Source organism: Amia ocellicauda, chromosome 14, assembly GCF_036373705.1.
Source record: "Amia ocellicauda isolate fAmiCal2 chromosome 14, fAmiCal2.hap1, whole genome shotgun sequence".
NCBI classification, from domain to species: Eukaryota; Metazoa; Chordata; class Actinopteri; order Amiiformes; family Amiidae; genus Amia; species Amia ocellicauda.
In genome coordinates, this window is record NC_089863.1 from 34,398,070 (window position 1) to 34,421,560 (window position 23,491).

The 23,491-nt window shown below is 31.6% G+C and overlaps 1 protein-coding gene across 1 annotated transcript in view; it reads left to right on the plus strand.

The window, feature by feature from the left end:
- LOC136767388 (T cell receptor alpha chain MC.7.G5) overlaps nt 1-22,063 on the plus strand; it is a 143,012-nt gene extending 120,949 nt beyond the window's left edge. The window contains exons 6-10 of the mRNA XM_066721148.1: nt 15,121-15,220; nt 19,594-19,827; nt 20,051-20,101; nt 20,353-20,460; nt 20,916-22,063. Of these exons, the coding sequence (XP_066577245.1) occupies nt 15,121-15,220; nt 19,594-19,827; nt 20,051-20,101; nt 20,353-20,459 (492 nt within the window). The 3' untranslated portion in view covers nt 20,460; nt 20,916-22,063. The remainder of the gene's footprint in view (nt 1-15,120; nt 15,221-19,593; nt 19,828-20,050; nt 20,102-20,352; nt 20,461-20,915) is intronic.
- The last annotated feature ends 1,428 nt before the right edge of the window (nt 22,064-23,491 follow it).

The window sequence follows — 23,491 nt, forward strand, 5'->3', positions numbered from 1 at the left end:
GTTAATAACCGAATGTAACAAAATTGATGGACTGCATTCAGGTGTATATTCAGTTTTTGTTGGGCTCAGAGTCACAGTGTGAATTATGGGAATAATCCACTTACCTTTGGACATGGAACAAAACTTGTAGTTGAATTTGGTGAGTAAATGTATTAGTTTTTATTAAATTCAAATGCAATTCACTTCTAGTCAAAATCAACGGTGTTAAAAAAAACTGCCAGTTTTAAAATACTACATGTATGCCCAAAGTTTAACAAATCAGAAGTTATTCATTCTAATAGTAAAATTAATAACACACATATTTAAATATTGTGGATGTTAAATAAGAATGAATTCTACTTACCTGAAATATACATTAAAATCAAGTAGTAGCTAATATGTTATACATATTCAGTATGTAACAAAATGCATACAGTTATCTTTGTCACTATGTAACTTCATAAATAAGACATTATCAAACACTATGAAGGGCCTAATTTTAATTATTTGCATTAGTTTGATTATATTTGAATTTACCAATAAATACTCCCATTAATATTTTGTAAAATCTTCAGTTTTCAGAAGGTGGGTGCTAAGTTTTATTGTCCGGCAGTGATTCCCAAATCTCCAAATAGATAGTTTTCAATGTCCATCTACTAGAACTGTTTAGGCAACAGTTAAATATACATGTATTGCAATAGAAATGTGATTAATCTATGGAAGTTACAATGTATCTGGTCCATAGAAGTAAATCATTGGAATTAAAATATAACAGGTAAACTGTATAATGAAAGGTGTTATTAAAATTAGCTACAGAGATGTGTCCATGGGGAGATTTGTGTAGTGTAAAATATCACTGTGTGAATACTGGTGGGAACTTCAAACTGGTTTTTGGAAGTGGGACAAAAGTCATTATTGAACCAAGTAGGTACATTTCCCAAATATATAAAATGTGGGGTATTATTATTGTGTGTGTGCTCAGAATATCAATGAGAAACATTGTTCTAGTGTTATTCTAGGTCTGAAATTATAGATGGTGTATATAAACATGCTACATATGCACAAAATTATAGTATATACAGGCAAGGCCATTGTACTTCACCATTCTATGTTTGAAAAATAAATTGATACCAAGTATATGTTCTACATGTTTACTATGAAACAGAATGCTTGCAGTTAGTTTCGTCACTATGTAATTCCATAAATTAGATCTTATGAAACACTATGAAGGGCCTACTATATTCTATTTATACATTTGTTTAATTGTATTTGAATTTACCAATAAATACACCCCTTGTAAAATCCTCAGTTGTAAGAAGATGGGCACTGAATACTTCAATTGTAATAGGGAAACTTAATAATGAAGGGGGTTAGCATTAGCATTAGCTACAAAGATGTGTCCATTGTGAGATTTTCGTAGTGTAAAACATCACTGTGTGAATTTTGATGGGAACAACAAGCTAATTTTTGGAAGAGGGACAAAGGTCATAATTGAACCAAGTAGGTACAATACCCCCAAAAAATACAATTTGTATTATTATAATTTTGATTTATTGTTGTGGTTGTTATTGTTAATATTATAGTTATTTAATCAATATTCAATTGATTCATTGAAACCATGATTATAACGTTTGTAAATTACATTTCTGAATATAGCCGTTTTTATTATTGAGAAAGTCACTGTGTGACTACTGGAGTAAAGATTACATTTGGAGAAGGAACAAAGTTAATTGTAAAACCAAGTAAGTGTTTTAAAATTGAATCTTGGATCAGCAAATGTTGTCTGTGTGCTCAAGAGCAGCGCACCCAACAGCAATGATCAATGACAGCACTGACCAGTCATTGAGTTCATGACCAAACTTCAGACATTGCTCATAGGTATCTGTGTGTGTATGTGTGTTTTGTTTTTTGTTGTTTTGATTTCAGTGATATCAGCAATACCTTTTACTTTTTCATATGTAAAGCTTCAGAAAAATATGCAGTATATCACAAATGGGAAGTAATATTTGTATTTATTATAGACCATTTGCAAACTCTCTCTGTAGGATCTCAACTGAATATAACACATAATAACACAGAACATTAATAATGGCTGTCTAGCAAATTTAAATCATAGTGGGCAGAGTATTTTTTTAGTGAAGCACTGTGTGGACTCAGGCTCAGATTTAAAATTTGTAAGTGATCATTATTTTCATTACGAAGTAAGTGTTTTTGTTATTTTTTATCAAACATAGTTTTATATATATATATATATATATATATATATATATATATATATATATATATATATATATATATATATATATATATAAATCATGGAGCCTGGTGTCAGGGTGTTTTTGTAAGGAGAGTGGATACTGTGTGAATTCTGGAAGCTCTGGGTATGGGAAGCTATTGTTTGGAAGTGGAACCAAACTATTTGTTGATTCAAGTAAGTTTATCTAAATAACATAATCAAATGGAATTGTCTGTCATATAGCTTTCACAGGAGTATATTTAATTGTGTGATGGATGTAGTAGGGTTTGAATTAGAAGTAGAACTTGCTTGATGGGTATATATATGAAAGGTTAAGTTATTTATTGAAGAAGTTATGGATTATAACAAGAATGTATAATTTTGCATAGACCAAAGTGTGTTCAGAATCTGCAGAAAATAATTATGTCCAAATATACTACAAATATTACTAAATTGGTTTGCAAGGTTTTCAATATGTTATGGAGGTTTAAAACCCAATTGGATTTTAGGTTGTGTTAAGAAGTGAGAGTTATTGTCAGACATGGAAGTACTGTGTGACATCAGGAGCTGGTTCTTGGAAGCTTATATTTGGCAGTGGTACCAAAGTGCAAGTTGAACCCAGTAAGTATAATAGTCCTCTGACCTTAATTAAATAATTATTAAGGGGAAATCTTAAATGTATGTATATGTTTTCTAGAAGATGTTTTCAATAAATATTGAAAGAAAAACTAGATGTTTCTTTGTACATGATATCAGAGAAACATAGGATTAGGATTCTTAGAAATCAATCTGTACTTCAGTTTCACTAATAGGAAGGCAAGAACAACATATAGATCTATATACATGTTCTTTTACTTTTAAGAGAAAAACAAGATCTGTATATTAAACAGGCAACCTCCATATAGTTCATGTCAATATGTATTCCATGTTTTAAAATTGTTTAGGAATGGCTTTTTCTTATGTGGCTCCATAAATTGTCTGGATTGGGTGCTTTTGGAAAGAATACATTTGCAAATTGGTTTTTATGTTCAGTTAAATATATACAAACAAAATCTTTCAATAGTGAAATATACATTGAAATCATGTTCAATTTTATTGCATTTTGCTGGAACTATATATTAAGTAAAATAGAGTTTAGAGTTATATAGGGAGGTTTTTGATGGACACCTTTCAATGTGTGACTGATATTTTGAAATTTGTATTTGGTTCAGGCACATGACTGCTGGTATTACCAAGTAAGTGACTTTTAAATGCATGTGGTGATATATTCAATACATTTTGAGGAACAGAGAAATACAAGTTATTATGAGATCTATTAATACATGTCAGAGCAATATACAAGAACATGTTTTCGAAGGGTGATTTGGTGATGTGTGAATGCTGGAGGGTTTGGAGGGAAATTAACTTTTGGATCTGGGACCAAGTTATCAGTGCAATCTAGTAAGTATTTACATGTACAGTTTCTAATGTACAATAGCAAGAAAGTTACCAGCATCTAACTTAATATCAACAGTGGCTTAACTGTCTGACAAAACATATGCATTTATTCCTGTATATATTTATTTTGAAGTGAGCATTGGAAATAAACTTGTATTTTCAATTGATGTCATTATTATGTATAATCAGGATTGAAAAGGCAAAGACAGAAATAACCAAAGCCATAGATTTGAGTGTTAGTTTCTGAATTTGTTGGACTTTTTTGTAAGGCCATACATTTCTCTATTTTGTAAGCAATATACTTAGTGGAGCTCATTGAAGCTGTAATTTGGTTGGTTGGTTGGTTGGTTGGTAGAAGTATTACATTGTTCAGGTTTATGCCGATCGAAATATTTTAACTACATATACTGTTGGTGAAACAAAAACAACACCCTGAAATAACTGTTTCAACAATAGGAAAATAAAGCAGTGTAGGGTTATGGTTTGTGTAAAGATCACCTACACTGTGTGAATGCTAATAACCAGAAGATAATATTTGGAAGAGGTACAAAGCTTTTTGTGGAACCAAGTGAGTAAATATTTTGATGATTGTAAAACTTTTACTTGTAACAATACTTGTAACTTTGGTTATTTATTGGAATAGCTGGAGCTCTCATTACTGGGCTTTTTTTTTAAGGTCTTATATTCTGAAGCTAAACAGACAGTCAATGATTTTTGACAGTGATTTTTATATTTAGAAAAATGTACCATTAAAGACAGTATTCAAATGATAGTTGATCATAAAGTTTCCAAGATTTTTCATAATGAAGCTGTAGATTGTAGATCCAATAATAGATCTTCATTGATAAAGTAGATGGTAACTTGTGGTATAGCATCTGCCATTTCAATGTATTATCTATTTCAATTTCTTATTCATGTATTTAGGCAGTGCATCATTTTCGGTTGAATGTGCCTTTGATTCTGTATTTATATAACAATTTGATAATTGTTGTATGGTATGTTCAAATTCCTAGTGTCCAATAAGTCCTTGTTAATGCTCTTGAATTTCTTAAATCCAAGAAAGGTAGTGCAATGATATAGTCTGTAGACACTACAATACATCTTCTATGGGAGTTTATTTTATGAATGTCATAAAAAGACAGATTTCTGTGTTAAAAACCAGTAACTGTAGTACTCCTTTGAGTATTATTATTATTTCCCTCAACTCCTTTATTTATGCTTCAGCAAAGACTCTGATCTTCAGGAGTTATAGATTTTTGATATAAAGATTCTTACAGTGTGATTAACAACAACAAGAAGCTTATTTTTGGATCTGGAACAAAACTTTGGGTTCAACCAAGTAAGTGCATAGAAGGCTTATTTAAAAGTGTTAATTCACTTTTTTGTGTGTGTAATTATGATTATTTTATATAATGTAACATATGTAGTGAAGTCTATTAATGCACAGAAGGACCTCTGTATTCATTTTACAATGCATATCTTCAAGATCAAGTCTTTATGTTGCATTTGTTTGATCAAACACATAAAATTGTGTGGACATTTCTATGTATGTTCTGGTATATATTAGACCATTACACATTGTCCGTAACTCCTTTATCTATGCTTTAGTATATGAGATTGAAGAAAATACTTTGATCTTCAGGAGTTATAGCTTTTTGATATAAAGATTCTTACAGTGTTAATAACAACTACAAGATTATTTTTGGATCTGGCACAAAACTTTGGGTTCAACCAAGTAAGTACATAGCAAGCTTTTCAGAAGCATTATTTCACTTATGATTAATTGTATATAATATAACCTATGTAGTGAAGTCTGTTAATACACAGAAGGACCCGTGAATTAATCATTTTACAATGCATGACTTCAAGATCAAGTCTTTGTTGTGTTTGTTTGATCATTTCCAGGTATGTTCTGGAATATATTAGACCATGTTACTTAAATGCCCAGAACAATTACCTAAATTAGGTGTCTTTTTTTTCTGAATGCCATCATAAAGTGTGAAATAAATTACATGACTATGATTCATAGATTTCTTACAGGTGTAAGTTAAGAAGCTGTGTAAATATACAACACAAACTTTAAATTAAGAACCCTAGGTATTTTGCTTAGAATTAAACACTGTGTGGGTAGCAGTGGACAGAAGCTCACTTTTGGATCTGGTTCAAAACTTATAGTAAAACCAAGTAAGTTCATTATTATTGGTATCATCATTATTGTAGTTTTTGAAATTAAGTTTTTTTCCTACATTTACAGTACTATAGTACTATGTTACTATGTCGATTTATTGTAAATTATATGTTGGGGTGATGCATTATAAATATTCATTCATGTTATAATTTATGTATTTATTATTAATTTGCGTCTGTAAAGATGTCTAATCCAAAGCAGTAGCTCATGTATAAAGAGTATGTAATATATATGTCAGTCAGTTGCTGGTTTAAGTCAAGAATAGCCACTTGGTATGATATGTTCATTACATTTTCAGTCATAATTTCTTCAAGCAACTAGAATAAATGTATGTTTCTATATTTATGCTAGTATTTGTCACAGATTGTGAGGAAATGCCTGCTATATTTTTGGCACACTATTTAACACTGTGTGAAGGATACTTATAAGATCATCTTTGGAGCTGGCACAAAACTTTCTGTACAACCAAGTAAGTTAAAACTAAAATATATTTAATTAAGTTTACAGTAGTCACACACAATACACTATATATGGTGAATTATTTAGTGAGAGGTCCTATAGGGCAGTTAAATTGATTAATAATAGTGTAAATTGCTTTAATATTTAATATTATTTCAGACATTAAGAAGTTTTAACATAGATAGTAAATAAATTCAATCCTATTAATTGCTAATATTAACCACAACTACTGAAATTTAAACCCCTGTGTTATGATTGCCATCCTAATGATATGGACACCACAGGGCAATTCTCTATTAACACATAACTGTACATCATCTGTTTCACTGCCATTTAATTCTTCAGAAACTTTTTATTAATATGTGTATATCTTTGGTAACCATTTAATGAGAGTAAATATGTGCAGATGTTGCATATACCCAGCAGTATTTTGGTATGAAGCAAGATTCTAAGTTGGTGGGATTGTTGTTATAGTGAATTCCACTGTGTGTATTCGAATAATAAGATAACATTTGGATCTGGTACCAAAATCATTGTGGAACCAAGTAAGTGGAAAACATGCATATATCCAATATGATTACTTTAAGTTTTTTCAGTTTTGTTTGTGATTTGTATTTATTTTATTAAGTCCTAGATCAGAAAATATATACTGATGTATATTACAAGCGTTATATTACATTATAACTAATTAGTAAGATTTTTTTGGGGAAAACCAAGAAAAATAATATTTATGGTTCCTAAGAGCAGGAATGGTTAAACATGTGCATTTCCAAACTATTACAATGTGTGTATTAGCTAAAACTGTCTCCTGAGTTTAATAATATAATTTAGCATGTTTTAAATGAATGATGAATACACTAGGTACACCTAACCTATGCATTGGAATTGTTTGGAAGGACAGGTATATGATTATACCTTTGTTAGAGGGTCAGCACATTTTGGTGTAGGGTAAGTCATTGTGTGAATGTCAATAAGATCATATTTGGAATTGGAACAAAACTAACAGTACAACCAAGTAAGTAGTATTGTAATTTCAACTTAAAAGGGGTACCATAACTGCATCTATGTAGTAGGCATACCAAAATGATGGTCCAGGGGAGCTTTATCGAATTACCAAATTTCATCATTAGTGAGAACCATCTTGTCAAAATCTTAAGAATGGGTTAAAGAGACCTGATACAAAATGTCAAGATTGATCCATGACTGTATTCTGAGTACTGCTGCTACATAGAAATGCATAGCATAGAAATGTAACATACATCTTATGAAATCAAGATGGTTCTAATGACATTATGTATTATATATATATATATATATATATATATATATATATATATATATATATATATATAATGAGAATTGTTTGAGAAGATTGGTTTCCTGCTGATAGAATGTAATATCAAGTATTTGCAGCTAATATTTTAATGGCAATAAGGCTTTTAAAATGTATTTCATATTGTCTGATGTGCTTTATTTGTTAATATACATCTTTGTAATCTGAGTTTCATAGATTGCAAAGCCATAGTGTGGTAGTAAACAAATACATATTCAAAATAATGTTCCTGGTTTTCCCTCACATATTTTGACTATATATACGCCATGTATTGACCACTTATTTTGTAGATGGTTAATGTACCATGATCCTTGTCATAACACAACACATTTGAATTATTGCTGCAGTCATATTCACTGTGTGAATTACAACAAGATTACATTTGGATCTGGTACTAGACTACATGTGGAACCAAGTAAGTGGGAAAGAATAGTTCAAAACAACATTAACGTGTTTTATATTAATAAGATTGTGTCATAAAATTCAAACTGCTGGTTCGTTTATGTATGTATCTATCTTCTCTAAAGAGTGATAAATCTGACCTGAATGTGGATATTGATTTAAGTAGCATTTTCATTATATACAGTTTATACTTGCATAATTAATGACATTGTATGATTTCCTGTTATATGTACAGCTATTCTACGGTATTTTATTGTCATTATATATAGATTTGAACTTCTGTGTGAATCCTTAGGGATAGAATATTCTGGTAGTCTGATAGTAAACCATGCATTCAAGCAAGTAAGTAGGGTTCAAAGTAAATGTCAGAGAAAAGATGTATACAAGCGTGTGTAGGCTATATATTATATATTATTGTTTGCTTAATTCGGCTCAGGTGTCTGTCTGTGTGGAGTTTGCGTGTGTGTGTGTGTGTGTGTGTGTGTGTGTGCCCAGCAATGGACTGGCGTCCCATCATGGGTGTGTTCCTGCCTTGCGCCCTATGCTTGCCAGGATCGGCTCCGGCGTCAACTGCAACCCACATGGATAAGCGGTTTCGAAAATCGATGGATGGATGGATGTTTGCTTAATTTAGTCAATGTAACCATAGTGGATATCATCAAAAAAATAAAAAAATAAAAAATCTAATGCTCCAACTAGGAATTAAAAATATGTAGCTTTTTGCTTTCCTTTTCTTTCTTCCTGTCTTTCTTTCTGAGATAAGAAATATTTGTAGAATAAGATAGGATATTGCTAATTACCCAGGTATATACTCATAGTTTAATCTACCATGATCCATATGAAGACAGTGTGAAGGAGACTTATTGATGGGGTCATTTTCAGTGTGTGAATGTTAACCAAAAGATAACATTTGGATCTGGTACCAGACTGCTTGTGGAACCCAGTAAGTGAAAAAAAAAAAAAAAATATATATATATATATATATATATATATATATATATATATTTAATTTGATCAATTTACTATATAAATTGTCATAGTCTAAATGGGGTATTTTGTTATGGGGTATTATACTGTGTGAATCCTGGGGGATCAAGATCATATTTGGTTCTGGCTCTAAACTTTTTGTGCAGCCACGTAAGTAAAACCACAGAACAATTCAATTATTTCTAGTAACTATGTTAACCGAAACATAAAGTACAGTACTTGACCGGTCATCTCATGATCAGTTGAGAGACTATATTGGTTTACCTTTCAATTATAATATCTGCAGAAGAAACTAAAAATATGAATAATTTTTAAGGTTTTCAGTGTAATCATATATCTTTCCACCTATCTATCTCTTTCTTTCTCTCTCTCTGTATATATGTGTTTTTGCATATATTATAATATTCTGTGTGTGTGTGTGTGTGTGTGTGTTTTGGGTAATTTTACATTTTTATCAGGGTACTGTAGTTTATAATCAATGTACATTTGAACCTAGACCTAGTACATCCTTTAGTGGAATGCAATGATGGTTAGCGTTACACTATATGTCACAGTGTGAATGATTATAGTAAGATTATGTTTGGATCTGGGACAAAAGTTACAGTAGAACCAAGTAAGTGTATATATCTCTTTTTTTTTTTTAATCGAATGTCCATGTTTCACATTCCTAAATGATCCTGAAATCAGGAATGCAGTGTAGAATTTATTTAAAAGTGTGCACCAGATTTAGGATATCCCTGAAAATAATCAGAATATGTATTCATTATGTATAAATACATATACATACATGCATATATAAAACAGATTTGTTTGACCAAATAAATATAGATTAATCAAACCTAAAAAGAGATCATGCAAATGAATAGCTCCAAATATTAAAAGAAAATTGTGATATTGAACAATGTATTTCCTATGAATTAGTATTTGCTAAGGTGTGTACTACAGTGTGAATAACCAGGGATACAAGCTGACATTTGGACCTGGTACTAAATTGCAGATTCAACCAAGTAAGGATTTTCTGTTATCAACGTTAAGAAAACAAGATGTGGCTTAAGTTTAATGATTGTGCCTAGAGATTTTATAACTGTTGGCAAAGTAGTGACCCCCACGGTTCATTGAGTGAGTCCTTTTTGTTGTTGGTTGTTGATTAATGTTATCCATCATCTGTTATTTCATCACATTGATGTTTGTTTGCAACTTAACAAATGCTGTAGAATGAGTGTTGATTGCTAATTTGGTGTTTTTTTACAATTGATGATTTAATCAAATATGGGGAAATGTAAGCCCAGTTGAACATGTCATTAACATTATCAAGAAGGCCTTTTAGAAATGGTAGAATTTGGAATCAACTGTATTTCTGACATTTAAATATGTTATTATTTAAAAAATTGGGGGAGAGAGATTGATCTTATTCATTTGTTTAATACAATCTTTATGATTGAACATCCTTGTCAGGACATTGTGAATAGAACTTTTTGATTAAGATGTATTCACTGTGTGAATGACAATTACAACATAATATTTGGCTCAGGTACCAAACTCCTTGTTGAACCACGTAAGTAAAAATATGCATGTTTTTAATTAATTAACTTTAAATTGAGAGTAGGAATATGTATTTCAATTTAACCATTTTTGATGTAGCATCACACACTGTGTGACTGACAACGTTAGGATAACCTTTGGAACTGGAACAAAGTTATATGTGGAATCCAGTAAGTAAATTGCATGAAAAACTAAATATCTGTGAAAATCAGTGACTTCAAAATATTTTAGGTTGTTTAACTTTTACTAACATTTTAAAATAATTAGCAAAGTTAGAGATAAATATATAAAGGCAAACTATAAAGGTCTACATTTTAAAGGCACTGAGGCATGTATTTTAAATCATTTTTGAAATGTTTATTCCTTGTAGGAATATTTGTATTAATCATACTGAGTTAGTAATTAGGAGAGTGATTTTTCTGTATCAGTTTCAAAGGCAGCTGTCTGGGTATGGGATTTTGTTGATGGGGTATTACACTGTGTGAATGGTATGAGCAACAAAATAATATTTGGATCTGGTTCTAAAGTCATTGTACAACCAAGTAAGTAAATCCATAGTATTTAATATAATACAATACATGTTCCCCAGGCTACCTCCAGGGACACATTTAATTGTCAGGTTTTTTTTAAATCAACATTTGACCCACCTGCTTAAGGACAACTACAAACGTAATGACATGATTTTTGGGCAGATGTTTCTTTCTTCTCCTATATATCGCATACATGTTTGTAATTTGCTATTACAAAGGGCTGGGATTAAATCAAAATATTTACCCACTCCCTAATAGAAAACTAGGAACCTATTGCTACTAGTGGTTGGTTCAACGTCTTGACTCTATCCATCCTCAAATCCTCAAGTAATTATAAGTATGTCATAAATCTGTATTTCTGATGGATGTGTTAATGATAGTGTTAATGGTATCAACAAGGTTACATTTGTATGTTGTACAAAAATAACATTAGAATATATGGTTTAAAGGTTTGTGATTTTCAATATGAATATTTTATACAAAAAATATAACGATTATCAGATTATGAAAACATAATGGAATGATAGTTATTAGTAAAGACTCTAATACTGTGTGACTAATCAGGGGTTGAAGTTGATATTTGGATCTGGTACTAATCTGCAAATTCAACCAAGTAAGTTGATTTTGTTTATATTTAATTTTAGATTTGTAGTTTGTATATTTATTTTACTAAAGATAAATTATATATATAATCCCTTCAGATAAAAAGACCAAGAATATCATGAGAACCTTTGAAATACTGCAGCTATAATTTTTAGCATAATCATTATTAATTGAAAATTATTACGAAGTGTATTTTACTCACTTATCCACATACTAATAGGTTAATGATCCAATATAATTTGAATGATACAGTGAATTGTACTTATTGATAGACTCTAAGTCAGTGTTTGACTAATGACTACAAGATCGTGTTTGGTTCTGCTACCACATTCTTTGTAGAACCAAGTAATTGAAAACCTGTTTTATTTAAAAAAATTAATTAACCAGAATTATGAACCAAGATGAGAAATTTTGTCAACATTTTAACTGTGAGGTCTCTTTACATATACAAAACTGATATGATGTGTTTTGTTTTTAATTTATATATAAGTTGCAGATATTTAGAGTAACTACAGTCAAAGTAACGTGCAACTAAATTTTCTTTCTTGCATTCTGAGTGTCGGATTGAATATATATTGGATTTAATCATAGGCTATGGATCTATAACAGAAGTGGTCAAACCTATTCCTGGACAGCCACAGTGCCTTCTGGTATTTGTTTTATTCAAACAGTTGACTGCTTAATTGAGACATTTTCTGTTTTTAATTTGTCACAAATTCCATATGTTCAAGGTATCAGGTGATGGACAATTTAGAGAGACCTGTAAAAACCTACAGGATTGTGGCTTTCCAGGCACAGAGTTGGCCACATGTTTTATAATCTAAGTAAGATCAACCTTGATCTATAACAAATCAATGAAATGTCAATCAACACTCTCTTAAGATTCTGACTCATAGTTTCTCATAGCAATGCAAACAAGACATAAAATCAAGGCCATCCGTTTATTTTCTTCCTCCTTCTTAATGATCTAGTTTCTAGTTAATGTCCATTACTCTATTGATGTCTCAGCATGTGAATTAAGGAGTTTATGAAATGGATATTTAATGGATATTTAAGTCCCTCAGAATACAAGTGTTGTATTAGAATAATTTGATTTTGAAAGAGCAAAGCTTTTTGTTGTAGTATCAAAGACTGTGTGAGTAACAACATCAAGATTACCTTTGGATCTGGGACAAGGCTGTATGTGGAGCCCAGTAAGTAAATATTACTGGAGGTTAGAAGTAATGCATTAATCTATAATACAATGCATGAAGTCATAAGTTAAAACATTTGTAATTTTGCTAAACATTCACAAGGTAATCGTGTGTTTGTGTCTCTGTGTGATTGTTTCTGTTTTTGTTTTATAAATAATATTGGATATTTGTTGGCAGCACAAAAATAAACAATGTGTTTCTGTTCAGTCACCATAAGTGATTCTCCTAAAAAGATTTTCCAAAATAATGCATTTCATTAACTATAAATAATTCTTCTAAGTTTGCTTAATAATTAGGTCCTCCGAAGTGTGCTTTTAAATAACATTTTGGGGTGGAGGTTTTCTTGATAGGGTATGGTACTGTGTGAATGCTGCACGCACTAAGCTTATATTTGGATCTGGTACTCATCTTATAGTGCAGCCACGTAAGTCATTAAAATACAATTTAAATAATGAAATCTACCCGATGTTTGTGTTTGAAAATAGTAAACTGATAATTATGTATCCAGGATTGTCACTGGTTTAGTTTAGTGATTACTGAAAAAAGTTCTAGTTCTAGAAAGAAATTAATCTTACTATAATAAAATGTGTGTGGGTCTATTATATATGTTTTGCAAAGTAATAGTCATTATTAATTGAGCAGAACAGACAGCTTAAAAAAAGATGCTTCCTCAGGGCTCTGGATGTTGTAGTGGAGGGTTGTGAGTTCAATCTGAGGTGGGGGATACTGCTGCTGTACGCTTGAGCAAGGGACTGTACCATTAATAATCAGGATGTATAAACAGGTGATTGTATGTTAAAATAATGTGATATGTTTGTAAGTCACCCTTGATAAGGGTGCCTGCTAAGAAATGTGACCATATGTCTAGCATAGACCAGATGAAAAATCTAAGTATATAAATCCATTACATGTTGAATTATTTTAATGGTTATTATTTTAATCCTCTGTCAAACACAATGTGGGAAGCCTGACATCATTAAGGCAAAATAACATAGATTGTTTCTCATTTTAATGATTTAAAAATAAAATCCAGTTGTTGCCAACAGCTGTCAGTAAAAAACACAATTTGGAAAATATTAAACATTGACCTAAGACAAATAGGAACATTGACCAATCCCCAAAATGCTATTTACTATCCAATGCATATCTGCCATCATGTATTGTGATTTGTCATTGCAGGGTGGGGTGACATTTTAAATCAGTCATGGACAAAATGTGTTTATATTACATAAATTGCACAGTACTGTATTGGGGAAGTTTTCTGCTGTCCCCAAACTCTGTTTTCAAACAAAAGAGAAAATCTATAGTAACATGAACTTGTATAAAATTAGATGCTTGTTTAAATTAGAATTGTAAAGTTTATGTAAAAATGTATAATTGCGTTCAAAGACTGTAGATATTTGTAATGGTTAAACATTTGTTAATACTCAAGGATTCAGGCTAATACTTGGATAAGGCACTACAAATAGCAAATTCAACCAAGTAAGTAATTGGAAGTTTATGAAGTGACTATAGAATATATTGTTCCAACTTGTGTCTTTGCTTTAACTGTGCATTGCAGGGATTTGTACTGGTTAGGAATACAAAACTGTTATTATTCAGGTTTTATCTGTTCTTTTCATATTAAATAATGTATACACTTTCCTATAATTCCTAATATACTGATCTGTAATATAAATCTATAAAAGATGTAATGCATTTGAGCTCAATAGTCTTTTTTCATCTTACTATATATATATATATATATATATATATATATATATATATATATATATATATATTTATTAAATAGTAAGTAAAATATATTTTGTAGGAGGAGAGGTTACCAAAACATTCAAGGTGAAATAACTAATATAAGGCATTGTCACCAACTGAACATATTTTGAGAAGTGTGTGTATATAGTGTATTGTTTGTAATGAACAGGATGTATATGTTTTTGGACAATCAATATTCATTGTGTGACTAATGCAGGGAAGATACAGATTGGATCGGGTACAAACTTAATAGTGGAACCAAGTGCATCAGTAAAATGTTACAAGTTAGAGATTTTTGATTTTATTATTTTGTATTTAATGTGTTTATTGATAGGAACTAGCTGTAGTATCTGTAATTTAAAAGAAATGCACCATACCAGAGTTAAAGTTAATTTGGTTGGGTAAATACCTGGTGAATACATTCAGTGCAAGTTTCCACAGTTGGACTTCACTGGATTGTGAAATGACAGATGTAGGCTAAAGTGGCTGGTTTTTGCTCTAGTCATTATGACTGTATGAATATCAATAATGTGAAGTTAACATTTGGATCTGGAACAAGACTGGCAGTGCAACCTAGTAAGTCTCATTATTGAAAATGTATGAAAGAAGGATTAAAGCCAGGGGATTTGATTCTCATTCTCACAATGTATTTTAGTAGAGTACTTGTATTCTATCAATGTATTTAAAGTAGATAAAGTATATGAAAATTCATCAGTCCAGATGCACTTCGTGTATCATTAAGTTGGTAATGGAGACCCATTTAATTTGGCCTGAAGTGGTGGCCTCAGTTATTGAATGGATGTGTGTTAGTGTGTGAATGAAGGTGCACGAAAACTGGTATTTGGAGTTGGAACAAATCTAATAGTAGAACCAGGTAATATTCAGACTTTTCTATACAATGGGCTAAGACTAGCATTAAACCAGGTTATGCTTCAAATTTCCATGTTGAATTTGGGGATATTGTGTTATGGATAGAGCCCTGTATGTGCATGTAATTTGTTCTCATGTATAGTAGACTGTAAACAAATGTTTGGTTGTATAGCTTTTCTCTGGTATTCAAAATCTTTTAGTTGGATTTTCCAGAGGTTTTTGACACGGTACATCTCACTATGTGAATGTAAACAAGATCACTTTTGGGTCTGGAACACATCTTATCGTGCAGCCTAGTAAGTGATACCATTGTGTTACCATTTAGTTTATTAAACAGTCAAATGATTGAAATAGTCAAACTCATTTATTTACCAAATTATTTGATCTACAAATAATTTTAGCACAAATTACATCTCATTCTGTTTATCTTCTGCAAGTTTGCAAAATGATCTCCAAACCATATAAATTAGGAATGTTTACAAAATCACATTGTAATTGATTCTGAGATTTTAAATCCAGATTTACAGAAATGTCCCGATTGCCAGTAAGTGCCTTGGATAGTTATTTTGATACCTTTTGCTTCAGTAAGTTTGGCTTTTTATAGACATGTCTGAATTTTTCGTTGAAATCTCTACTACTTGAGAGACCAATAGTGATGTTTCATTTCACAGATTTAAAAAATATCACATAACATTTTCACTGAATACACATTTACTAAGAATTTAGATTTGTAAATGTCTGGGTAATGGTATAACATTATTGTAGCTAGACTCGATTAGAATGAGGGAGGAGGTTTTTGCTTTTGCTTTGTTCATTGTGTGACAAATAACATCAAGATAACATTTGGATCTGGAACACAATTAATTGTACATCCACGTAAGTTTTTATTTTAATAAGGAGTAGATCGACTTAAAGTTCAAAATTCATAATTGCATAGATGGCTAACATTGTGAAATTAGAGTTATGCTTCAAATATATTCATTATAGCTATATATTATCAATTGGTTTTATTGATTTCAACATACATGAGTACAAAGTCATCCAAAATAATAATAATTTTGACTGACAGATTGATTAATAAAGCAAAGATGTAATATTAGCAAGCCAGTTGTCACCAGAGCGTTTTTGTAAAGTAATGCACCATTGTGTGAATGACTATGGACAGAAACTTACTTTTGGACCTGGCACATTCCTATATGTTGATTCAAGTAAGATGTGTATTCTTGTATGAATATGTACTGACTGAATTTAAGAATGAGCAATAATGGACAAAGAAGTTATTGATAATGGATGGATGGATGCATGAATGGATAGATGGACACATTGGTTCTAAGATACAGTTTTGTCAGTTTCCATGCTTTAGTAACAGTGGACCATTCAGGACCATTTTGTGGTAATTTTGTAGTGTAATAGTTGTGTGGGTATAGGCTTCAATACAATAAGATTTGGTGAAGAGACAAAACTACTAATTGAATCAAGTAAGTGATTTGAAGTAAGCCAGTGAATTAGGTAGAAAGATGTATTGTTCAAGAAAATCCTGTTAATTTGAATTAGATTTGACATCTTCATTTAGAAACACTAATTTAATTCCAGTTGAATGTTTCTTACTTTAATATTTCTAAGTAGAAATTAATATTCCTTTGAAAAAGTCATGTAAACAGTTTCCTAAAATAAGAAAATTAAAACAGAGAACTTTTGATTGACTTTTTTATGTAAAACCTAAACAGATCTGTGTAATAGTTAGGCAATTTAGGTAAAACATGATGTGTTACATGATGTTTATGGATTAAACTTTTCTGTTGTTTGTTTTGTGTATTCTCTATTTAATCTATATATATATATATATATATATATATATATATATATATATATATATATATATATATATATATATATATATACAGTGAGGGAAAAAAGTATTTGATCCCCTGCTGATTTTGTACGTTTGCCCACTGACAAAGAAATGATCAGTCTATAATTTTAATGGTAGGTGTATTTTAACAGTGAGAGACAGAATAACAACAAAAAAATCCAGAAAAACACATTTCAAAAAAGTTATAAATTGATTTGCATGTTAATGAGGGAAATAAGTATTTGATCCCCTATCAATCAGCAAGATTTCTGGCTCCCAGGTGTCTTTTATACAGGTAACGAGCTGAGATTAGGAGCACTCTCTTAAAGGGAGTGCTCCTAATCTCAGCTCGTTACCTGTATAATAGACGCCTGTCCACAGAAGCAATCAATCAATCAGATTCCAAACTCTCCATCATGGCCAAGACCAAAGGGCTGTCCAAGGATGTCAGGGACAAGATTGCAGACCTACACAAGGCAAGAATGGGCTACAAGACCATCGCCAAGCAGCTTGGTGAGAAGGTGACAACAGTTGGTGCGATTATTCGCAAAGGGAAGAAACACAAAATAACTGTCAGTCTCCCTCGGTCTGGGGCTCCATGCAAGATCTCACCTCGTGGAGTTTCAATGATCATGAGAACGGTGAGGAATCAGCCCAGAACTACACGAGAGGATCTTGTTAATGATCTCAAGGCAGCTGGGACCATAGTCACCAAGAAAACAATTGGTAACACACTACGCAGTGAAGGACTGAAATCCTGCAGCGCCCGCAAGGTCCCCCTGCTCAAGAAAGCACATGTACAGGCCCGTCTGAAGTTTGCCAACATCTGAATGGTTCAGAGGAGAACTGGGTGAAAGTGTTGTGGTCAGATGAGACCAAAATCGAGCTCTTTGGCATCAACTCAACTCGCTGTGTTTGGAGGAGGAGGAATGACCCCAAGAACACCATCGTCAAACATGGAGGTGGAAACATTATGCTTTGGGGGTGTTTTTCTGCTAAGGGGACAGGACAACTGCACCGCATCAAAGGGACAATGGACAGGGCCATGTACCGTCAAATCTTGGGTTAGAACCTCCTTCCCTCAGCCAGGGCATTGAAAATGGGTTGTGGATGGGTATTCCAGCATGACAATGACCCAAAACACACAACCAAGGCAACAAAGGAGTGGCTCAAGAAGAAGCACATTAAGGTCCTGGAGTGGCCTAGCCAGTCTCCAGACCTTAATCCCATAGAAAATCTGTGGAGGAAGCTGAAGGTTCGAGTTGCCAAACGTCAGCCTTGAAACCTTAATGACTTGGAGAGGATCTGCAAAGAGGAGTGGGACAAAATCCCTCCTGAGATGTGTGCAAACCTGGTGGCCAACTACAAGAAACATCTGACCTCTGTGATTGCCAACAAGGGTTTTGCCACCAAGTACTAAGTCGAAGGGGTCAAATACTTATTTCCCTCTTTAACATGCAAATCAATTTATAACTTTTTTGAAATGCGTTTTTCTGGATTTTTTTGTTGTTATTCTGTCTCTCACTGTTAAAATTCACCTACCATTAAAATTATAGACTGATCATTTCTTTGTCAGTGGGCAAACGTACAAAATCAGCAGGGGATCAAAAACTTTTTTCCCTCACTGTATATATATATATATATATATATATATATATATATATATTGATTGTATGTGTTATTTCATTGTCACATATTTGCAGCTAGGTCAATTGATTAAAGTAGCATTTAAAACAAAATGGCCACAGGCTGTTATTAGAAAGGTATTTGCAATAGATGCAATTAGTGTGTGCATGTTAAGGTAAGTACTGACCATTGTAACAAAAAGCATGTGTATGTTCATTAATTATACTGACAGATCCATTCAAAATTGTTGTATTGAAATATAAGTAAATTACTTTTTCTTTATTCACTTTAAAGTATTTATTATTGAAATAGTTTAAAAATGTATACATAGGGGTTGCCATAGCAAGATGAGTGCCCACTCAAAGCATCTCCAATACAATATCTTACAATAAGATACTAAATATTACAGCAGTTTAATATTCAAAATCAAAGTAATCTACAGCAACCCTAGTAAACCATCTATATTGAAGATTTCAGACTTGATTTCTAGAGTTGTTCAAGTTGTTCTGGATAATGGTTCAAGCTCCTATTTCAATATATATATATATTAATGTTTATTTAAATGTTATGTATATTAAGTAGTCTTTGTTTTTCTTTACAGAAAAGAAGTCAAACCCATCTGTTTATATCTTGAAGGCTAATGATGGTCCTGCTGCTTGTTTGGTCACAGACTTCAGTTCATACAATACCACTGTTACAATTAATAACATCACAGTTAATTCTGAACCCACCATAATAAAAAATGATGATACCTACAGTATGGTATTGATTATGGGCAATACCACAGACAAGTGTGCCATACCATCTACAAAGTTAAACAAGAATTTAACAAGTGGTGAGTAAATGGTACTATATTCATTGTATTCATTCCAAATATAATTTCATAAGTAATTAGACATTGATCCCTGTAATACTAATTTTGTCATTCATTATTGTTGGATTAATTGAATTCGTTTTGTATTGTGTGGCTTCCTGTTTTGTTTTCTCATTGTAATATTTTGCAAGAAAATGTACTTGAAGTTCATCATGTAATTATTGTGCTTGTTCTTGTTCTGCAGATACATTTACTGACACATGTGTTCCTGACTTAAATGTTGAATTTGAAACAGGTATGCAAACATACAAAAACAAATCTCTCTAGTGGAAATAAGACATTATAACATTATCAATTGTAGGACAAAATGCCACCCATCTTATTTCTACATATACACAGTAAACAATAAATACATATAGCACCCATTGAATGCTGACAGTGCTCTCTACAAAATCTCACAATTTCCTCTGACATAATGTTTATTTTTAAACACATTAAATATATATTTTTTATTATTATAATTGATTTATTTATTTTAAATTTCAGATGAAAAGATGAACTTCTTGTCTTTGACTGTCCTGGGGTTGAGAATTTTGTTCCTAAAAAGCATTGTGTTCAATGTGATTATGACTCTTCGGGTGTGGATGAGTTAGGGTGAGTGTCATAATTGTTACCATCTGCACAGTGATTCTAAATAGGCATTGGTCCTCATTGGCACTTTACATTCGATTGGCTGTGTCCAAGTATAATATACAAAGTAAGTTCAAATGAGTACTTGGCTGAGGCATAAAGTGATAGACAAAAGTATATGACCAATAATCAAATATCTAACACTTCTCACACAAGAAAAACCTCTGATTCAATTGAAACTATTTTATGGACATAGTTAGTTTTAGTAAGAACAATATAAGTACATATCTGTTGACTAGCCTGATCAGACTACCTGCAATAGGAAACATTATCCAAAGTTGTTCTGTCAATTCTGTATTTAAAAATAATATGTATGTACATGTACATAAATATATATTATGTATTTTAAATTGGGGAAAAACAAGCACACACAATAGAAATGCAGTGCCATTAATTCAAGTTTTTGTCTATCTTTTCAGGAAGTAGAAATTTGTGAATGGAATACAAGTAGGAGTCAAGACGAATATTGCAAGAAAAAAGACTTAGACTTGAGTAGTGTAACATGCTTAAGCCTTTGCTTTAAATTTAAATATGTATATAAGATGTATTTCCCATAGAATTAATCTAAGAATGTTCCCTTGATTGATAGCATATTCTGTGATTCATGATCAAAATGCAATCCACAATCATACAATTAAAACGCATTTTCATAAAAAATATTTTTGCTCATGGCCTTTTTTCAGAAATGGGAAAAACATTGTATTACATTTTTATATTTGTACTGCTTTAAACAAAAACTTTTTTTTTTTAAATAATGTCCTGTTTTGTTTCTTAGGTTTTGTTTTGTTAGCAAAAGTAGCTTTCTGTTTCTCACACTTGTATGTCCTTGCCATAATAAAATGAGCAGCTTTGATATTACTGATAATTTGTACTATAATAAAATGCCACAAATTGCTAATCAGATTTGCTAATAATATAAAGTATGTTAAGTATGTTATCTGAGTTTGCAATTGGCAATAAAGGAAAATCGCTGAATCAAATTTGTTTTATAATCATTAGAAATCATGGTACATTATTATATATATAATTATATATTATTACACATTTTAAGCCAAACATAGTTAAATAAGTAATGTATTCAGTAATCTGATTTTACATTGACATTGTACAGCATTAGTCACTTATAAATGTTGAGGGTGTTCTCATTTTTATATGGCAGGATTTTGTATGTATGTTTTATACAGTATTTATCAGTTAAACTCACTGAAGATGAGGTTTAACAAAACTCACAAGGCCTTCTCTTACCAAATAAATACATTTGTGTCAATCAAGTACCCTGTAAATTACCATAGGAGATAGCCTGTTTTAAATTATTGGATTAACTGAATCTGGCTAATTAGCCTGAATTAGTTCAAAAAGGTACAAGGAACAGGGCCCAGAAGTCTGCCTCATATACATCTATAGTTAATCTAAAACAATTACAGCTTTAGTGAGACTTTATGCATCAGCCTCTGTTAATGTAAACCCTGTAAATCTTAATTGATTGGCTTAATATTTGGATGTATAACCTTGTTTTGAAATTAAAAAACAATCTTAATTGCTGTACTGCAATAAAATGTTTAAATCACTTCCTGTTGTTTTTGTTGTATTTCATGCACTTTTTAACTTGCTATGTTATTCTTCTCCGGGTTCTATCTATATGATGTCTGTGTTCAAATTAGTGTATTGAGTAACCCAATGGGAAACATTATGGTCAATGAAGATATCACCCAACAGTTATAGGAAAATATATTTGTAATGCTAGAAGCAGGCAATAACTATGCAATTGTGATATTTTTTTACTAGGATTATAATTATGATTGTTAAATAAAATGGAAGATTCTATATGGTAGGTGACTTTCCAGACTTCACAAATTCAATAACCAGTACTGTATATACAATTAATAAAGTGAAAAGAAATATATATTAAAAATAATTAAAAAAACAAATAAGGGTTTAATAACAGTGAGCATAAACAAGAGTGATTCAGTAGTCATGTAAGGAAAACAAGTCTGTATAAGCTTAGGAGGCAGTGGATGAGACATAGACAATTATTTGCAATGAGCTGTTGAAGCCTTTCCTCAGAGCAAAAGATGAGCCTGATTGTTCAGTTATTGGGCCTATAATCAACAGTGGTGTGAATCAGGGTTTTGTTTTGCGGCAAACCCAAGTTTTCCAACCAAATGTGCACACGCATTATGATGTCACTGTTAATAATCTCACCTGTTGAGGATGTCCATGATACAATTGTCAGCTTGCCAAGGAAACATGGTCAGATTTAAATGATAGAATGACTCCTGTTGCCTTTGGGGTGACTCTGTGCTTCAGCATGTCACCAGATAGCTCCATTGGCACTTCTTTAAATCCTATAGCTCCACTGTTTGAAATGGAGCAAGTGGACAGATACTACATGTTTCAGAGGACACACATTATCACATACTGTATTTTCCATGTTATGGAACAGGGGGCCTTGTGGTGAACAAGTTGACTGAACTGGCCACCTCCAAATTTGTAGGGTATACAGTAATACAGTGTATTTTAAAACAAATCAAAATACAAAATATTATATATTTATTAGCAGACACCCTTATCCATATACAAGTGCAATACAACATAAAATTACAGATCAAAATATAGTACAAGTTACAAGTTCAAAATGACATAAGTGCATTAGAAAATATACAGTTAATACAATTAATAAATGCAGACAAGATGTGATGTCATAGTTAATAGCTCAGGGGAAGGACACATAGGGGTAATCAATATTAACAACACAAGTACTAGCAATGTAAAAGCAAGTTGTACGATGAAAACTAGAAATAAAGTGCAATTGTACAGCAATTAAACATAAAAACCTGATCATTTCAGATTAAATACACCATAAAGAACAAGGAGTTTTCTAAACAACTTAGGGATAAAGTTATTGAAAGGCACTGATCAGGGGATGTTCAGTGGCATTGAGTATCCCTTGGAGCACAGTCAAGTCCAACATTAAGATATGGAAGGTATATGGCAC